An 18,354-nucleotide genomic window follows, 5' to 3' on the forward strand; every position below is an offset into this window, starting at 1 on the left:
CACATTGCCTCAGTGCCACTGCACCTGCTACACTAATGGTAGTGATGGCCCATTAAAAAAATGGCCCTCTATCTTGCCACCTGGGGGTGAGTGCTTGCAATGTTCAATACTCCGTCCATCATCCCCTTTGGTTTTGCTTTGTTCGCCCTAAATTGGCCAGACATGGGTCCCTTGCTCACTTTGCCACTGGATTCAAGCTAGCCTGGCCGATGACGGCTGATTAGCCAGAAACCGGTCCCAGGATGCTTGTTTCTGGTCCAGGGAAGACATGGCTTGGCAGTTTGGGCTGGACTGTTCCCATGAGGCACAGGGTCAGACCGATTTGCATATGGCCGTGTCGGAACTGGGGTGGCGGAGTGAGCTAAAGAATGATGATGGATTAAACCCAGATCAGTGGACTGGGGGTGAGTGCTTGCAATGTTCAACACTCCGTCCAACATCCCCTTTGGTTTTCCTCTATCTTTTCACCTTCAGGATATCTTACTGAGGAATCGGACTATCAATTCGGAAACTAAGTCCCCACATAACATCCCCTTTCTTGGACCATCAGCTACCTGTAAGGAATGTGAATGTGTGCAATTGGTGGGAGAGGTGTGGCGCCGCGGCCAGGGCGACTGACGCTGGAATCTGGGGATCAGGGTTCGATCCCCGGCTCCAGCGGCAGGTGAGCCCAGCACCATGTGGCTCTGGGCAATAGCTCGCTTAATCTTCCCGACGGCCCCCAGCGCCTAGAGACCCTTACGGGTGATTGTGCGCTTTACAAATGTGGATTATTATTATTATTCACCAAATGGTGACTAGGTGCAAGTATAGTCCTCAATTTTTGAAGTCCCTTGAAATTTCTTGGTGACAATGATTTATCATTTTTGAGAGGTAATACAAGGGTTCTAAGTTTTGCAAAGCGTCTGTTTAACAGACTTATAAAAATGTTTGCTTGGGTACTGTTGGGCTGCTTATCACTAATACCCTCCCCAAGCTCCCAGTCGATGGTCTTCACTCTCATATTTGCGGAAGATGGAATATTTTCAGGGGACAACCTATACTCGTATAGATTCATAGAGGATAGGGACTGTTTTACATAGTCGAACCAGGGTAACAGAACACCTCTCTGTGATTTATCAAGAACATCTCTTAATCCCACCCCATATTCTGCCAACTCAGGCTTTGACCAATCCATATTCAAAACAGAATGTTTCAATGCGCTCGAGGTACAATAGACGGAAGCCTAAGTCATGTTTAAAAATCAGTGGCGTGCTTATGGCAATTTAAGGGCTGCTCTTAAAAATGTATTCTCAGCCATCTGATGTAGGAAAGTGCTCCTTTTTGCAAGGCTACCCCTTTTTTTTGCCTAACATCTGATGCAACATGACTTGATGTGCCCAGGGTCCCTGCCAATCAGGTTCCCAGGGCATGTGTTCTTTCCCCAAACTGTACCCTTATACCCTCAATTGGCATATCTCTTGACACAGGTAAGCCCCTTGTAAAAGGTACCATGTGTACCAAGGGCACTGTGACCAGGGAAGGCCTCTAAGGATTGCAGCACCTATTGTGCCACCCTTCGGGGCCATGTACGTCAACACCCACGCACTGCCATTGCAGGCTGTGTGTTTTGGTGCAGAGAAAAGTAGTCGACGTGGCACACATCCCTGTGTGCCATGCCATCAACCCACTGCCTGAGGCCCGACCTGCACATCCCTTTAATGCCCCTAAATGTAGTAGTCCGGAGCAACCCTGAACCTTGCCTCCTGAGATTCGAGGAAGAAAGGAGGACCGAAAAGCCACAATGACCCAGGAAGACGACACCTACTGCTTTGCCCCAGCCCTACTGGCCTGTCCTGCCTTTAACCTGCTTACAGTGAGAGCCCCGGCGAGTCCAGCAGTCCGCAACGCCCGGAGGACCTGCCCTGCACTCCTGTAACATACTGTCTCCCATGAGCACCGGATTTGCTAAAGCCAAAACTTTTCCAACCCCCCAGAAATCTGATCCAGGAAGCTCAGTGATTCTGCACCAGATGCCCACGGCCTGAGTGGCCCAACACCACAAGGTCTCCCCAGCAACCCTGACCTGGGATCTCATGATCCCAGACCTCCCTCAAGCTTCAAGACAACACCTGCAGCCTCATCCTGAAGTGACCACCGACCGCGCCTGGAGCTGGTAAGAAGACCAGATGCCAAAAAACACCCCTGCACCCGACGCCCCACAGCCTTGGATGGCCCAACTGACAGTGCCCAGGCATCCCCCAAGAATCCAATTACCTCTCCAGCCGGTGGTCACCTTCAGGAATTCTCCCTCCCCGAGCCGGTAGCATTTTTACTGAACCTAAGGTCTCTATTGGAATCCACAGGGTCCCCAACATCATCTTGGCACACTGCACCCGGCCGCCCCTTTGCTGCTGGTGCAGCAGCTTCTGTGCTGATTGTTGGCCCCTGCAGTGCTGACCTTAATCCCAAGGGCTTTGCTCCCTCTGCCAAGTGGCCTGCTCGCAAGCAGTTTTAACAGAAGGCCCCCTTAGCCTCATTGTCTAACATTGGGCCTCCACACCCGGCCGCCCCATTGCCGCTGGTGGTGCAACTTGAGTGTCTACCTAGACCTTGGGGAACCTTACCTCTAACCCCCAAAACTCCCACTCATGAGTCTAGTACTTAACTGTGAAATTGATGCCCATTTTTCCTCCATAAGGACCAATGTTACATGTTTTTGCCTCTAAAAATGGTTACATACCATGTATTGTGAGATCCCAGGCGTGGTATCTAGGCATACCACCCTGAGTAGTTGATGTAATCTAAAAGGAACCCAAAAGTAGTTGAAAAGTAATTATTTTGTAATTTAAACTGCTTTTTGATCCAATTCCAACCTGTAACAATTGCAAATTCGACCACAGCTGCATTTCCTTGTAAAGTCTTGCATTTGAGAATGTTATTTAGCTGTGCCAAGTCCTGCTTGGTTCTTAAAATATAAGTATATCTTTTTTTTATACTCGCCCAATTGGTATGGATTCAGACTGAGTGTGTGCCATCAGTCTTTATTTAGTGAATACAGTAAATGCTTAAAACACCCTCTGCATAAGCCTAACTGCTCGCCCGCACTACCACTAAGAGCTGTTACTTTTACGTAATTAAGTCTCTGCTATACTTCTGGGGACTCCCTGGACTCTATGCACACTATACCTTTCTTTTGATTAGTATATACACAGCCAGCTTCCTACACTTGCAGGGCTTTTAATGTGACCTATCTCACGAGTTTGGCTCCATATGTAGCGGCGGTTACAGCTTTGCCCTACAGACCTCAAAAAGGGGGGGGAAATTGGATGAAGCAAGGTCTTATTTGCAAATTTTAGAATTGCTGCTGCCCTGTGCTTTAGTATAAGAGTACTTTTGGTAACCTGGGAACCCAAGATATTTGCACTAGAAGGGGGAATGCCAAGGAAATCAAAATCTAGCAATTTCTCCAGCTCCTCCCTTTATATTATTATTGATCCGCTAAAGCCTCTCTGGGGTTGGACAGCCATAAATGTGGAATTACTTGTGTTGATTGCAAGTCCATGATCTAGGCAGAACGTTAAACTTGCACAAAAGGGTCTCTAGGCTCTTGGGAGTTTTTGATACTAAAAGTTTTATCTGCGAATAGGGCACGTATTTCAGTTTCCCCTCTGGAACTGGAGGGATGTTATTAAAACCCAAGAGGTAGTCGATGCAGCCATTTATAAAAAGCAGGAACAATGTGTGGGGAAAGACGCAGCCTTGCCTGACTCCTTTTGCAACCTTAAAGGAATTGGGGTTTTCCCGATTTGTACCCCCATCTGATTAGAGAAAAATGATTGTGGTGAAGCCTGACGAATAAATGGAGATCAGGGAAGCCCAAGGTCACCTTGTGTACACCAGAACGGGCAAAAGCTGCAAACATGCTACCCCTTTTTATGTCTACTTCTTTCCACCTTATTAATTGAAACCTAAAAACCTGGTCAGTTGTGCTAATTTTGGGTCGAATTTTATTTTCTTAAACCCAACTAAGGAGCTTATCTAATAAAACCTTGCAAAATATTTTTGGGGAAGAATCAATAAGGCTAATTGGGCGGTAGTTGGTTGTGTCTTTGAGCCTTATGTGTGGGAATAAGCTCTGCCCCTTTCCTTGAGGATGGAATCTCCCCTCCTGCTAAAATGGCATTAAAACGCGTGTAAGGTAGGGTGCCCAAATTGTCGGTTAGCACTTCAAACCGGAATTCGATCTAGCCCAGTTGCCTTTCCTGCCTTCTGAGATCTATTCGTCAGTAATTTCGGTTATATAAAATACCCATCCATCTTTAATAATTTCTAAGCCAAATGGCGTCTTGCATGATGTGCGGGGCTCCATAGGATCAGGGGAATCAAGATTTTCAAGAGTTAACGGGATGCTACTATATAAAGATTTAAAATGATTCATCCAATGTTTTGGAAGAATGTGTACTTCCTGCTTCATCCTATTTGTCTTCGCACCATGTGCCATTATATGCCAGAAAACTACTTGGTCCCCTGAGCATGTTGCATACAAAATATTATTCCAAATTGCTGTATCCCATGTCAATTTTGCATGTTTCAGAACTAGTTTGCTCTAGATGACTTATATCCTGCGAGAACCCTCTTTTAAGGGCACTAAGGAGATTGGACTTAGCTGACCTACAAGTCCTGCCTTCTGAGGGAGATTCTTGCATGGGGGAGGTTTAGTAAAGAAGCAAATTTTCAATTTCTTGATCATGTCAGGGGCTTCCTGTAAATTACCTATGTAAGACACAATAGAGACTAGATTGTGATAGAGTAGGGCGTGCTTGGACTCATTGTCCATAATGCTCTTCCACTTAATTCTCCTCAGATTGTACTGACTGAAAGAGCACCTCCAAGCAGTTGAGGACTCCCACTCCCCTGTTTGTCACCTCCATAAAGGGAGAGGCGAAAAGGCAAGTGGTCTCCCTCGTATCTAAAGCAAACACAAGGAGATGATGAACGGAGTGCTGAAACGTTTGAGACCCACCTCCAGTTACAGATCTGGGTTAAATCCATCATTATTCTTTATCTCACTTCGCCACCCCAGCTCAGACACAGCTATATGCAAATCCGTCTTGACCCTGTGCCTCAAGGGAACAATCCAGCCCGAACTGTCAAGCCAGGTCTTCCCTGTGGCTTACTTTACCACTGGATTCAAGCAAGCCTGGCAGCTGAGGGGTGTTACCCTGAAACCAATCCCAGGATGCTTGTTTCCGGTCCAGGGAAAAGTTTCAATGTTCCGTCCATCTCCTTGTGTTCACTCTCATAGCTAGGCTGGACTTCCATGTCAATAAGATTCCCCCAGGACTGAACATCTAATTAAAGTAATCTATACGGCTCTGGTAGGTATTTATTTTAAAAGTAAGACGCATCTCCTGATCAGATTTGGTTCTACCATTACATGCCCTCAAACGGCAACTCACACAAAGATCCAGCAATCGGAGGACAGCCAGTGGAAGTGAGGATAAGGATGGCTTTGAAATTTGGGGAATGCCCCAATATTGGTCTTCCTCTCCTGCTATTTCATTATAGAGTGAAGATGGTTCAAAACATGCGTTAAAATCCCCAACCACGATCTCAACTGCTTCTTCCTGTGATAAAGTGGAAATATAATCAAGCAAAAGTTGGAGGACAGGGGAATCTGTTGTTTTGGACACTCCGGCATTATACATTAAAAGAGAGAATGTTTGGTTTATCGGGGCATAGAGATCTCAATAGCAAGCAGGTCTGGTCATATGAGAGAATTGGCTAACACGGTCCCCGAACAAAATCTTGACCCAATTTAGCAACCTACCAGACTGGTCTGCCTGGTTTAGACTTGTATGCTGCGGTATGGAACGTTTTAAAACAGTGCCTATATGAAGGGGAGATCTCCTAAGTTTGTTGAAACATGATTATTTCTGCTGTTTCTATGAATTCCCCCCAGTCCTCTTGAACAAGAGCAAGAAATCATTGTCAAATTGTTCATAGGAATAGAGCGCATTACTACAGGGATCTTGGAAGTGAGACTCAACCGGCATCTACTTCCCCTTTAGGAGATAATCCTATCCGTAACGGTTTTCATAAACCAAACTTTCCAATGTTAATATAAAAGCCTTAAGGCACTTGGTGCGGTGAATCTTATTTTACTGAGCAAACGTGCCTACATCTTTAACCATTTAGTGTACTTCATCGGCAAAAGCTTTGCTTTTGTTTTAAATAAGGTTTATTTTGTAAACTGCAGCAAATCTCGTCCTTCCATTTTGCACCCTGGGCTTTTCGTTAGTTTCTCTGGATCATCCCACTATTCAGGACAAAAGAATCTACATACAAAGTCACCTCCAAATCTTTGTAGGCTGTCATGGCTTGTGTAAGGATCCACGAGTTGTTTCCGCAGGACTGCCAGGAACCGAAGATAGGCCCAACCCCTCCCTCCCACACCACTGCGTCTATCAAACCATAGAACACATGGTGAGAAAGAGGGAAAGGAGGGAACAAAACAGGGAAAGGAAGGGAAAAGACTCCGTGGACAGGATGCTCCAGCAGGTCGAACACAGGTGCTGTAAGAAAGGGGACAGTCAACAACTAACCGGAAAAAACAGATATAACACAACCAGTTCCCAAGTCCTGACCGTAATTACCTAAGGAAGTTCTTGAAATCTTCTATATTTCTGGTTACCAAAAATGTATTCCCAGGTGAACGCAAAGGATTGGATCTCAATACTAGCTACCTTTAGTAACCTTAACGGCAAAGATAAAAATATATACAAGGTGTGCTTAACCAAATCTGTGGAAATTGGCCCTAGTAGTAGAGGACTTACCCCAACGTGAAGTATTAGGGCAGGGAAGGAGGTCACAATCTTAATTAGGCGTTTATCTGCTGGTAGACTCTGTAACAAATGAACAACACTCACACTACTGTTATGTATAAGTAGAATGTATATAATAAAAGTAGCGCCAGGCGCCTGTACCAGCTCTTCAAGCACTCCAAGGCTGTGACACTTGCCAGTTTTCAAGCACCCACTGGATGTCCGGAGGAAAAGGAGTATCAAAGGTAGGGGAATTACAACACAAAAGGGGAAGATCACAGGAGGACCACCACTACCATAATGCCCCTGGAGAGTCTCCCTGCCTGTCCTACCCAAGTCCGACCGACGGGCGGTACCGGGAGAAACAGACGGGATAAACTTATTACATTGACTCAGCCTCAACAAATATTACCATTTTTAACTTTGATTTCCACTCTAAAGTAGTTCTAATGGGCTATCCAGGATCCTGCAGTCTTTCGTTGTGACCGTAGTTTATCCTTTATGTAGCCCCTTTCGCTGCCAAGAGCATTGCTTCCTTTTCATTGAAGCTCAAACAATCAGGACATCTTCCACTTCCCTTATCACACACCAACATGTTCCTCCCATTGACCACTAACCTAAAACCCACGCTGCTGGCTAAACTTGCCACCTTTCTCCAGCAGGCCAAGCTTTTCATTGCCCTCCCTTCTGGTATGCCGATCTCTCTTCTTTTCAGTTGCTACCGACCCTTTCAAATGTTGCCTCCTTTCTATAAAGCCATTATTTTGAACCTACTACTGCATACCCCTGTGTCTCCTTCTGTTAAACTGTTTGAAGCGTTCTATTCCGTCCGCCTGCTTTGTGCTGTGCTGTACACTTGCATAAGTGTAAGTGTGTGATAATTTGAATCTGCATTACATGCCAGGAGGTATATCAACAGTCTGTATTTGTACACTAAATGTATTCGTGCAGCATAAGCTTTAGGCCTAACATGGGGCCTTTTAGTAAATGGGTTTTTGATTTTATTTGGGCACATTTGCCAGAATAATTTGTGTGCAAAATTTCATGACACAATACCTCACCAGCCTTAACCATTAATACCGAGCAGTTAGACTTCTGCACAATACATCATGTAGAAAACGCTGTCATCTATTGATACTTGATATCGTAGCCATTTATACTCCATCCTTCTAGACCTCGCCACCAGTTCTGATCAGGTTGATCATGGCATGATCTTTTTTTTTTGTGTTGACATTTTTATTAAGTTTCAGATGAAAATACAATACGAATGAGAAGAAAATGTATATAACATATAACAAATATGAGGAAGCAAAAATAGCAAATATTCCATTGTCCTAAATGTAATGATAATAAGGAAATAACTGGAGGAGTATATTATAAGAGAGAAAAATAAAGAAAAGAGAAGAAGAAAAATATAAATGAAGGAAAGGAAAAAAAAAAGAGAGAAGAAAAGGAAACAGAAAGAGAGAAAAGAAAGAATCCAAGAGCAATAAAAACAGATATTAAGAGAGAAGATACCAAGGAAGGTGAGAAGAGTACATAGTAGAGTAACAGGAAAAAGGACCAGAAAAAGAATAGAATTAAGAAGGAATAGTATGCGGAGGAGAAGGAGTGGAGACAGTCACTATCCACAGTGGTTTCCAGGAAAGGGGACCATACTTGGAGAAAAATGGAAGCCTGATCCTGTAAATTATAGATTGTACATTCATGGAAAGCTGTTTGCACCATCGCCACCAACCACTCTTCCTGGGAAGGAGACAGGGGAGATTTCCAGTGACTCAGTATACAAATTTTGGCCGTAGCCAGGGCAGTATGAAGAAGACGAGTTTGCGGTTTAGAAAACTTTGGAAGGCCACGAAAATCATGTAAAATAATGTTTGCAGAAGTAAAGGGTAAAGGAAGTGACATCGTATGAGCCAATGTCTTTCTTACAAAAGGCCAAAAGGATCTAGTACGGGGGCATTCACAAATAATATGTGTAATATCACAACCGGAAGCAGAGCACCTCCAACACAAAGTATGTGATAACAGCTTAGCATGATGCAATTTAACTGGAGACCAGTGCCATTCATGGATAATTTTAAAAATGCAGAATTTGAGACGGGCTTCCCGGACTCCCTTATGTAATCCTTCTAAAATTTTATCCCAATGAGTATTGGAATATACAACTGATAAACGAGATTGCCATTTCAACTGGAGAGCTTGTGAGAGAGGCTGTGAAAAGAGGATGCAAGAAAGTCTCATAAAGACCAGAAGTGACACCTTTAAGATTTCCCCATAACTGCAGATAAGACCAAATAGGAGATACGGATAGTAATTCAGGTGAAGGACCTAAGTGTGTCGTGAGAGCTTGTTGAAGCTGAATATATTTACAGGATTGTGCAGATGGTAAATGGAATTCCTCACTAAGTTGAGAAAAGGATTTAAAAGTGTCACCATGAAACAGTTGATCTATAGAATGGACACCAGCTTCCTGCCACAAAGGCCAGGACAAAGTGCGACCACCAACGTGAGTAGCAGAATTGAGCCATAAAGGAGCTTTGACATGAATTCGCGGATTAGATTTAAGGATACGATGGCTTCTTTGCCAAGATTTATACATTGCAGATAAGATAGGGTTTTTAGGATCGGAAGGACTGGAACCCTTGCCATAGAGAAGGGACAAACCGAGACCAGGAGCCAATAAGTGACGTTCAAGTGGGACCCATTGAGGTATGTCCTTAGACTTAGTGAGAAAAAAAGTAAGTTGTGAAATATGAAGAGCAAGTGAGTAATGTTCGATAGAGGGAAGACCCAAACCCCCCTGTAATTGGTGAGATTTTAATTTGGCCAAAGTAAGACGTGGTTTAGCGTACCCCAGACAAAGTTTCATTTTGGAGTCAATGGACCGAAGAGTAGTTAGGGGAATGTGAAGAGGAAGCATACCTAGAACATAAAGAAAATGAGGGAGGGTAACCATCTTAACCGCCTGAACCCGCATGGCATCATTTTGATTACTTGCTAGTTTGGGGCTCACTTTGCACCATATTGCCCTCATACTGTTTGTTGACTGACTGTCCTCTGTGCCATTGTGTTCCGATCAGCACCCAAAGTGCTTCCAAGAGATGTAGGCCAAGGCTCACAACTTATTGACACGTCTCCTTAATGACTGTGTATTATGTGCTCTTCCCTACCCTTTGAAAAGTATACCTGCTACCCAGGGCTTTAAGTGGGATGAAAAAACGGTGTGGGGGGGTCTCATAAAGGGGCATGGCTAATGTAATTAAGGGCATGGCTTAAAACACATAAGCTAAAAATCTGTGTTTAGCATAATGTGCCGCCCAACTTGTATTTTGCTGTTTGTCATTGCATCAGATATGATTCAACAAGTAACATCGTACCAACAAAAAGTCAGGACTATTGGCTTGTCAATGGTTGTTAGTTGCATAAGATAAATAGGCAGCAACTATGGCTTATATATAACATTGAAAAAGCTTCCGCTTAAAGCCCTGGTGACACCACGACTATGTTGCTGCTCCTGAGTTTCAAAAAGAGAAGGGAAATCGAGAGAGAAATGGATTTCCCTTACCCCACAACACTCACCTAGCATGACGTCATGCCGTAACTTCTCCCCTAGTGAGAAGTGAGCAGTATAGCATGCGCACATGATGTGCCTGCTGTCACTGCAGTCCGAAAAAAAAACAGACCGCCTGTGCCAGAGCACAAAACAGAGCCCGATAGAGACCCGTTTCGAGCCCCCCTTTAAAAAACTGCCAGTGCTCAGCACCGGTGAGACCCGGCCAACTTAAAGCCCTGCTGCTACCCTCCTTTCCTAGATCTTGCCACCAGGAATCTGTGCGCCGCAGCACCTCAGTGCATGGTCAGATCTAGCCTGGGGAGCCGCACACCAAGCACAGTTTGGAACTGACATGAATTTGGATATTAATCATGTCTTTCTGAGGCACAGAGCTCCGGTTTCACTCCCTGAGCGCTCACTGGCCAGAATGTGATAAGGGAATATTAAGCCAGTCAGCTGAGGCAGATGAAAGAAAACATGTCAGTCTGTAGTGTGCAGTTATAGTGTCAAAGCAGAGTGATGCTCAGGAGTACTTGTCTTCAGTTATCACTTAATCAAATTAATGAACTCACAAATACCAGTTGCATGCCAAGTTATAAAAACATGCACAGGCTATCTGAACATTCTTAAGAGGGAGGCATGACATTTGCAGTGTTCAATGCAGGTTGATGTTGGAGTTCATTGAAGTTGCAGAAGAAGTGAATATTTTGATTCTTATTTAACTAAAGACAAATTAAAATTTCCATAAGCAACTGTCACAGATCAGAAGCAGAAGACTGAAAGCAAATGGCATTGGTTAGAAGCACAAGTTCAACCCCAAAGGTCAGAACCTAATGGGTAGAAAAACATAGGCCAAAGGTCAGAACAAATGCAAATAAAGTGAATCTATGTCACTGATGAAACAGAACGTGGAGGCCCAAACCAAAAGAATCAAAGTCCAAAAATATGGCCAAACCGAGGTGACAGGAAAATAAAATGGTAAAGACACTGTGTGTGGTGGGAGAGACCTGAGAGGGATGCATCTGGGAGCTTAGGGAGGAGCTGGCACAGCATTGATGGCATGGTCATCTGGGAGCTGAGAGGCACAGGCAACATGCTCCCGTCATCTCAGACCCCAGAAAGATGCTGAGAGTGAAATATTGGGAACAAGGAGCAGCTTGTGGTGCCTTAATGGGAGCCCTGAGCTCTCCTGGCAGGTACCAGGCTCTCCCCACACACCCACGGCTCAAATGGCAGGAGAGAGCAGACAGAAGGTTCATAGAGGAAGGAGTTCAAATGGCGCAAGCTAGACCAGGGTTTACCCGATACCATTAGACTGGAGGTATTAATGTGCAAAAATAGAAAAAACTTGACTCCAGATGCAGACTTCTCTGTCAATGCACCCAGGATCTGGAACAACATTCCTGTATCTCAGAGCCTCGCAAACCCTGCTAAGGAATGAGCTAAAAATGCACCTTTTCCAAGAGCACTACATCCCGATGCAGTTTCAGTTCTCTGAGAAACCAATGACCCTCCAATAAGTTGTTAATACTGCATGGGCTCCACAGTGGAGTGGATAGGATTACATCTATGATTCTAATATCTTAATCAACTTCATCTCAGTTATTTTCAGGGAGAAAAATGTAAGCACTCCATAGGCCAGGCTTACCCCCCCCCCCCAACCCCTACTCCAAAAAAGTAACCTAATGGGGAGCCAAGATCCAATAGGTCAAGGGAGCCACGGGGGCAAAAAAGTTTTGGAACCACTGCCATTAACTGTCCCCTTGTCAGCTCATAAATCCAGCAGTATGTGAAGGAAGTGGTTACTTGATCACTGTTTATGGATTCGAGCACCAGAACAGTCACTCCAGAAACCCAGATTTCAGCTTCTCAAACAGATGCAACAACCACTAATTGGCAAAAACTCTAATGGTGGATCAAATCCGCTGACTGTTTCACACTTTTTAAAAAGAATTGCATATCGTGGGCCAGAAGAATCGAACGTCGTCAAAATGCAATGACAAAGCTACAATTTAATGACTGATGCAAATGTTTTTTTTTTAAAAACATCTTATTTTACTAAAGTACTAGAATAACTATGTGAAACGGCTTTGCTAGGACTACAAATTAAAATATTTGTGCATCAATTTAATCAAACTCTAATGTAATGCAACTACTTAATTGACCAGAAGTATTGCAGCTTGCTTTTCAAAGCAAGGCGATAAGTAAATCAGACATTTAAACTCGAATCACTTCACACTCAACCTTTTAGCAATAGCAGCTAAAAACAAACAGCACACTATGGTACATTGGCTTATAGAGCCTGCATGAAATGTACAAATGAAGACAAATGGAATGGGCAGAAAATATACAGTTTTTAGTCTGCAGTTTCAAGACACGCGCTGACTCCTGCATAAACCCAACATGATCCCAACTTGGCATCTGGTCTCTAAGAATATGATGCTTTGACTACCTCTCCCTAGCTGTTGTGATGATGACCTGTTTGTGTCACCTTGTATTCCTTGCCATTAAACCTATGGCTAGCTGTTTCACAGTCCTCACTGAGTCATTGCTCCAGTGTCCACACTCTAGGCTGACTGCATTCTTTGAAAGTACTCCAAGGACCTATTTAAGATGCTGAATCATTCTCTTGTTGCCTTCTAGGAACATTGGATCCGCACTTGTCAGGCTTGCTCTGGACTGCCATGTTGATATCGCTGACTATAGTCTTGGTCCTTCCAAAGCCCCATGGAATCCGGGCTCTCATAGCTTCCACCATTTTAAGGCTTATCTTTTCTGTGGGTCTGCAGCCAACTCTATTCCTTCTGGGTGCTTTTAATGTAAGTATGAAGCAACGTTTCAGTTATTTCATAGGCCAGTTACTTTAAATGATTTTCAGCTTCTCCCTGTCCATCCTCTTCGCCCCTCTCCATCCAGTTCACCCACCCAAGTGTAAGTGTTGACTTCCCCAACATTATTTGTGTAGGAGTCTTTTCTACCAATGCACAATTAGATGTACTTTTCCCCGAGTCAGTGTAACAATGCTTTGGTTGGCAATCACTAGCAGGACTGATATTGAAATAGATTTTCTACACTAAATCTGTATCACCCAGGCTCTCAATGTATCTGAGGGGACAGAAAGTACACGCTGTGTAATAAAAATGACCGAGGGGGTAGATAAGAGATGTGGGTACCTGGGGGCTGGGGTGCTTAACAGTACATTGGCATGCTTTGGACAAGGGACAATTTATCATCTGCAGGTGAGCAGCATTTGTTGCTTTCTCGGACCTTTCGATGTTTCCATGCTGGTGGCGCCTAGGAAGCTAGCTACTCTTTTCTTGCTATAACAAGAATCCTGGCATATATCTGTTATAGTACGGTATGTTCGGCGTGTACTATCTGCTTTGGGAAAAGCACAGACCTGGTAGAGGGTAAAACTGGCCCTTCTCTGTGTCCTTTAAGGGTTATCCTGAGGAGATGTCCTTTCTTGTACTATCAATATGGTTGCTGTGCAGGCACTCTTCCGTAAACAGTGAGGGGTCCGTCACTTCCTGCTGGTTTCTTGCATCGGTGCAGGTTCAGGATGGCTGGGTTAGTTCCTGAAGTCCTAGAAACTCTGACCCCTGCCTTTCCCAGGAGTCGGAGTCCCTTGTGGTCCTCCAAGTGGGATTCGACACTTCCTGCTGGTTTCTTGCATCGGTGCAGGTTCAGGATGGCTGGGTTAGTTCCTGAAGTCCTAGAAACTCTGACCCCTGCCTTTCCCAGGAGTCGGAGTCCCTTGTGGTCCTCCAAGTGGGATCCGTCACTTCCTGCTGGTTTCTTGCATCGGTGCAGGTTCAGGATGGCTGGGTTAGTTCCTGAAGTCCTAGAAACTCTGACCCCTGCCTTTCCCAGGAGTCGGAGTCCCTTGTGGTCCTCCAAGTGGGATCCGTCACTTCCTGCTGGTTTCTTGCATCGGTGCAGGTTCAGGATGGCTGGGTTAGTTCCTGAAGTCCTAGAAACTCTGACCCTTGCCTTTTCCAGGAGTCCGCTGCTCTCGGACTGGTGTCCCTCGTGGTTCTCAAGTGGGATCCAGTTGGGTTTACCCTCATCTTGCCCGGTGGTGCAGAGATGCTGGGGCACACCGGGGGGCGGCACCCGCAGTATTCTCCTGACCTCTCCGGCTTGTCACGGCGCCAAGGGGGTGTATGTCGGCACTGGTGCAGGCGCCATTTCTCTCCTTCCACAGTGCCTTGCGAGTGCAAACAGTACAACTTGAACAGTGGGCCTCTCTTCTCATTAACAGAGAGCAATACATTTCCATCTAAAACGTGCCCTACTATTTTTATATTATTTGTAAGTGCGAACCCTAGTCACCCGACTGAAGAGCACTGTACAGTGTTTGTGAGTGAAATACGAGCAGAGTTTCACGGCAAGAAGTAAGAAAAAAAGACATTTTACGTCTGTTTGCTTCCATGCACTTAACATAGTTTAAAAGCAAACGAACGAGCAAACAATGTACGCAGATTAAATGAGCAGCAAAACGTGTTTGATAGTTAATGAAAGATGAACTACATTACATTGAAAATTCCTCTCCGCTCACGGAGTTTGCAGAGTTTTTCTCGCTCCGTGTAGAGCGCGGAGTACCGAAAAACTCAGTGGAGCAGTTTTCAACTCGTGCGGCTCTCAACACTCCAGACCACCTCCTACGAGATTTCTCAATGCAGGCAGTCACCGCCTGTTCGCATTGAGAAACTTTCCGCTCGCGTTGAGGAAGCTCCTGCTAGAGCAGAACATTTACTCGAGCGGCTGAAAGAAGCAGCACCTCTTGCGCTGCGTGTGGTGGCGTTTGCCCTGATTTTACAGCACGGAAAAAACACCCAGCTCTAAAAATAAGAGCGACATATTGCATTCTGCCGCTTGATGAACTCCTCAAGCACTGTGGAGTTTTTTGGGGCATGCGGAAGCCTGCGACCTCCACCAATCTAGTAGCTGGTGCAGTTGGGCGAAGGTAAGACAACATCATAGAGAAAATTAGTAATCTCTATGTTGTGTAGATCAGAAATTGCATGAGTGATAAATACTCACAAACGAGTGGGGAAGTAGAGAAAGCATTAGGACAGTAAAATCTCTTTAGTGTAGAGGGAGGAGAGGGTGAGATAATTTTCGGTTCTGCCCACGCTATTGTAAATTCAATTTTTCGTTATGGACTATAGAAATTTACTTGCCATTTAGGAAGATTGACCACAGAGTTCTGCAAAAATAATGCTGGTTTTTCCCCAGAGTTGTTTTGGCTGCTGCTTTATTTGGGGGCAAGAAGCAGTTTGGCCAGTGTATGCAACAAGAAATGGATCCAGGCATTCTCCATGAAGTGTTTTTATGTTCAGCGTGCAGGGGCTCTTGCTTTATAGAGTCCTGGGTTTCCTCTAGTCAGGTCCTTCTATTTAGCCCTTGAACCAGAATCCGAGTAGATACTTCTTCCTCACAACCTACTCTAGAGGGCTCTACCTTCTGTTCTTTGTTTCGGTTCTGTTGCATATCAGTTTGCTCTTCATTTGTGGACAACCTGTATCCACTCTCTGACACCCTTTTGGACTCTTGCGTCGGCCTTTATATTTCTGCATTCTCCACTTGACTACAAACTTCCAGTGTGAATTTCTTCACTCAATGAAGTTAGGCCCCACCACAATGCATCCTCTAGTTTGTGTTGGGCATCTTTTCTTTTGTGCCTTTTTGCATGGCTGGTGTGCTCCCACGCTAACACTTATGCTGATTTCCCTTGCAGGTCTGTAATAAGATAATTTTCCTGACGAGTTTTGTTGGTAACCGGGGGACCTTCACTAGAGGGTATGGAGCGATGATTCTAGATGTGGAGTTCCTGTATCATCTCTTGTACTTGATGATCTGTGCCATGGGCGTCTTCGTCCATGAATTCTTCTATAGCTTGTTGGTAAGTAAACTGCCCCTACCACCATAAACTGAAGTGCAATGTATTGAGATGAAGTTATCACCCCTCTTCCCCAAGGAAACAACCGAACTTTAGGTCTTGTCTTTGCATGCCAACCTCTTCTCAATCCCTTGTCCCATCACACACATTTGCACTGTTTTTTGAGCTCCTGAATGTACCACACACTCGGAGAAATGAAATGTGTATATATGCACCGCTCCCTTTTGTGATTGATGTTTACAGCAGTTTATGTCCCTTTTTGGAACAAACTTAAGGCAGTTAAAAAAACAAAACCATGTGTAGTTCAGGGAAGTTCCTGGTATCTCCATTAAAAAGTCAAAGTGCATTTTCTGTCCTATGGTGTGCTCTCGGTGTGCGAACATGCTGTGTACCATCTGTAGTGAAGTATACCATCCATTGATGGGTTGACGAATTTGTCTTTTGTATGCGGAAGTCGCATACCCGATCTATCCCATGAAGGTGTGGTCATTACGCTTGAAGCAGAAGTACTCAATTATTGAGTATTGCGTATTGATAGATGCTTCTAACTGCAAATTCCTCACCTTGTGAATATTCTGCCCAAGTGTCAGACTGGATCCAGTGTTTTAAAAGCCACACTCCTATGCGCCTGGAGGATTCACCCGATTGTCGTTCCTCTAAAAGTGTTATGGCAGAAAGCATTGAAGTTGCCACCAAGGCGTGCTGATGTCCATTGCCTTTCTTCCAGCACCTTCACACACGTATGTGAAACTCTACTCTTTTAGGTCTTTAACAATATTTTTCACAAAACTCTTCTTTTAACTAGTGTGCAAGGGAAATATGTCGCCTCTCAAAACAACCGGGTTTAAACCTTGTAAGGACTGTCTCAAACAAACGTCTGATAGACCCCCACAAGGTATGCTTGTGGAGCCTGGAGTCAGAAGACAATGCAAGGACCTGCGACAACTGAGCCCAAATGAATTTAAAGGCCATATGAGACCACAAGGAGAAACACGTCACCAAACTTCCGAAGAGACTGCACTGTGACCGGATGAAGTTGTAAGGAAAATCTCATTCCTGTGTGATGGATACTCTGCCACTCTCAATTTCCAGAGAGGGTACAGTGGTATCTATGTGCCACAATCTCGCTCCCAGAGAGCGGATCCTAAGTTTAGTCCCAATGCAACCCACATTTCTGGGTGTGTCAGCGATGTCGGAGCAGACTGAGACCATCTAAGAGGCAATGCTAGGCATATTTGCAACACTTCTGGTGCCCCAAGGATTCAGAGACCTCCAGTCTGTATTCCTACAGTGAGTTTGTCCTTGGGGCAGTATGTTCCTCTTAACCCGCATCGGATACCACAGCAGCTTCGGTGCAGACTGTGGTTTTGGCGCCACTCCGAGCCAGTTCCTTAGACCTCGATGCCAGTGCTGATGCTGGCAGGGCCGGAGTAGGATCCACCACTCGTAGTCTGAGGCAGTGTTCCAATTCCGACTGGAAAGCAGTTATTAGGCAACACTTCTGACTGTGACACAGAAGAGCTCATACATTACACCAGCTCTTTGGTTTAGACTTTGATAAGATCAGCTTTGATTAAAGGGACAAATTTGTTCCACAGTATGATGAGGATAATTGGTATGAAGAACTACAGGATGCCAGTGGCCTGGACACTGCCCAAGACATTGCACATTACTCCCCTTGTACTGCCAGAGGAGAGTGCTTCTTTCACCATTGTCATGCGAAGGGCTGCGACATTCCTGGAACTGCAGCTCCCTAGCATGGAAGTAAAGAACAGCATATTCACGGAGGGTCTTATGCCTGCCCAGGCACCTACTGAACCTCTCCTGGCATTTAAAAAAGCACTTAGAGATGCCCTTCTGGGCACTTGGGGAAAGCTGTGTTCTCGGTACTCAGGCAATGGGCAGGTCGCCAGAGACCAATGCTGTCTTAAAGATTGGTTGTACCTCGGCACTCTACAATGTAATTTCAGCAATATACCATTTAGATTTAACTCAATGGCCAATACTACGAATCCTGCAACAATAATTGCTTCATCAATAGAATAATATTGTACAAATGTCAAACAAACAGATAAGAGAACATCAGA

At 44.8% G+C, this 18,354-nt stretch overlaps 1 protein-coding gene across 1 annotated transcript in view; it reads left to right on the forward strand.

Annotated features, from left to right (window-relative positions):
• ITPR1 (inositol 1,4,5-trisphosphate receptor type 1) overlaps window positions 1-18,354 on the forward strand; it is a 1,533,308-nt gene that overhangs the window by 1,303,274 nt on the left and 211,680 nt on the right. Inside the window, exons 49-50 of the mRNA XM_078661662.1 lie at window positions 13,006-13,181; window positions 16,106-16,270. Of these exons, the coding sequence (XP_078517788.1) occupies window positions 13,006-13,181; window positions 16,106-16,270 (341 nt within the window). The remainder of the gene's footprint in view (window positions 1-13,005; window positions 13,182-16,105; window positions 16,271-18,354) is intronic.

The sequence above is a fragment of the Lissotriton helveticus genome, chromosome 9 (genome assembly GCF_964261635.1).
Source record: "Lissotriton helveticus chromosome 9, aLisHel1.1, whole genome shotgun sequence".
NCBI lineage: Eukaryota > Metazoa > Chordata > Amphibia > Caudata > Salamandridae > Lissotriton > Lissotriton helveticus.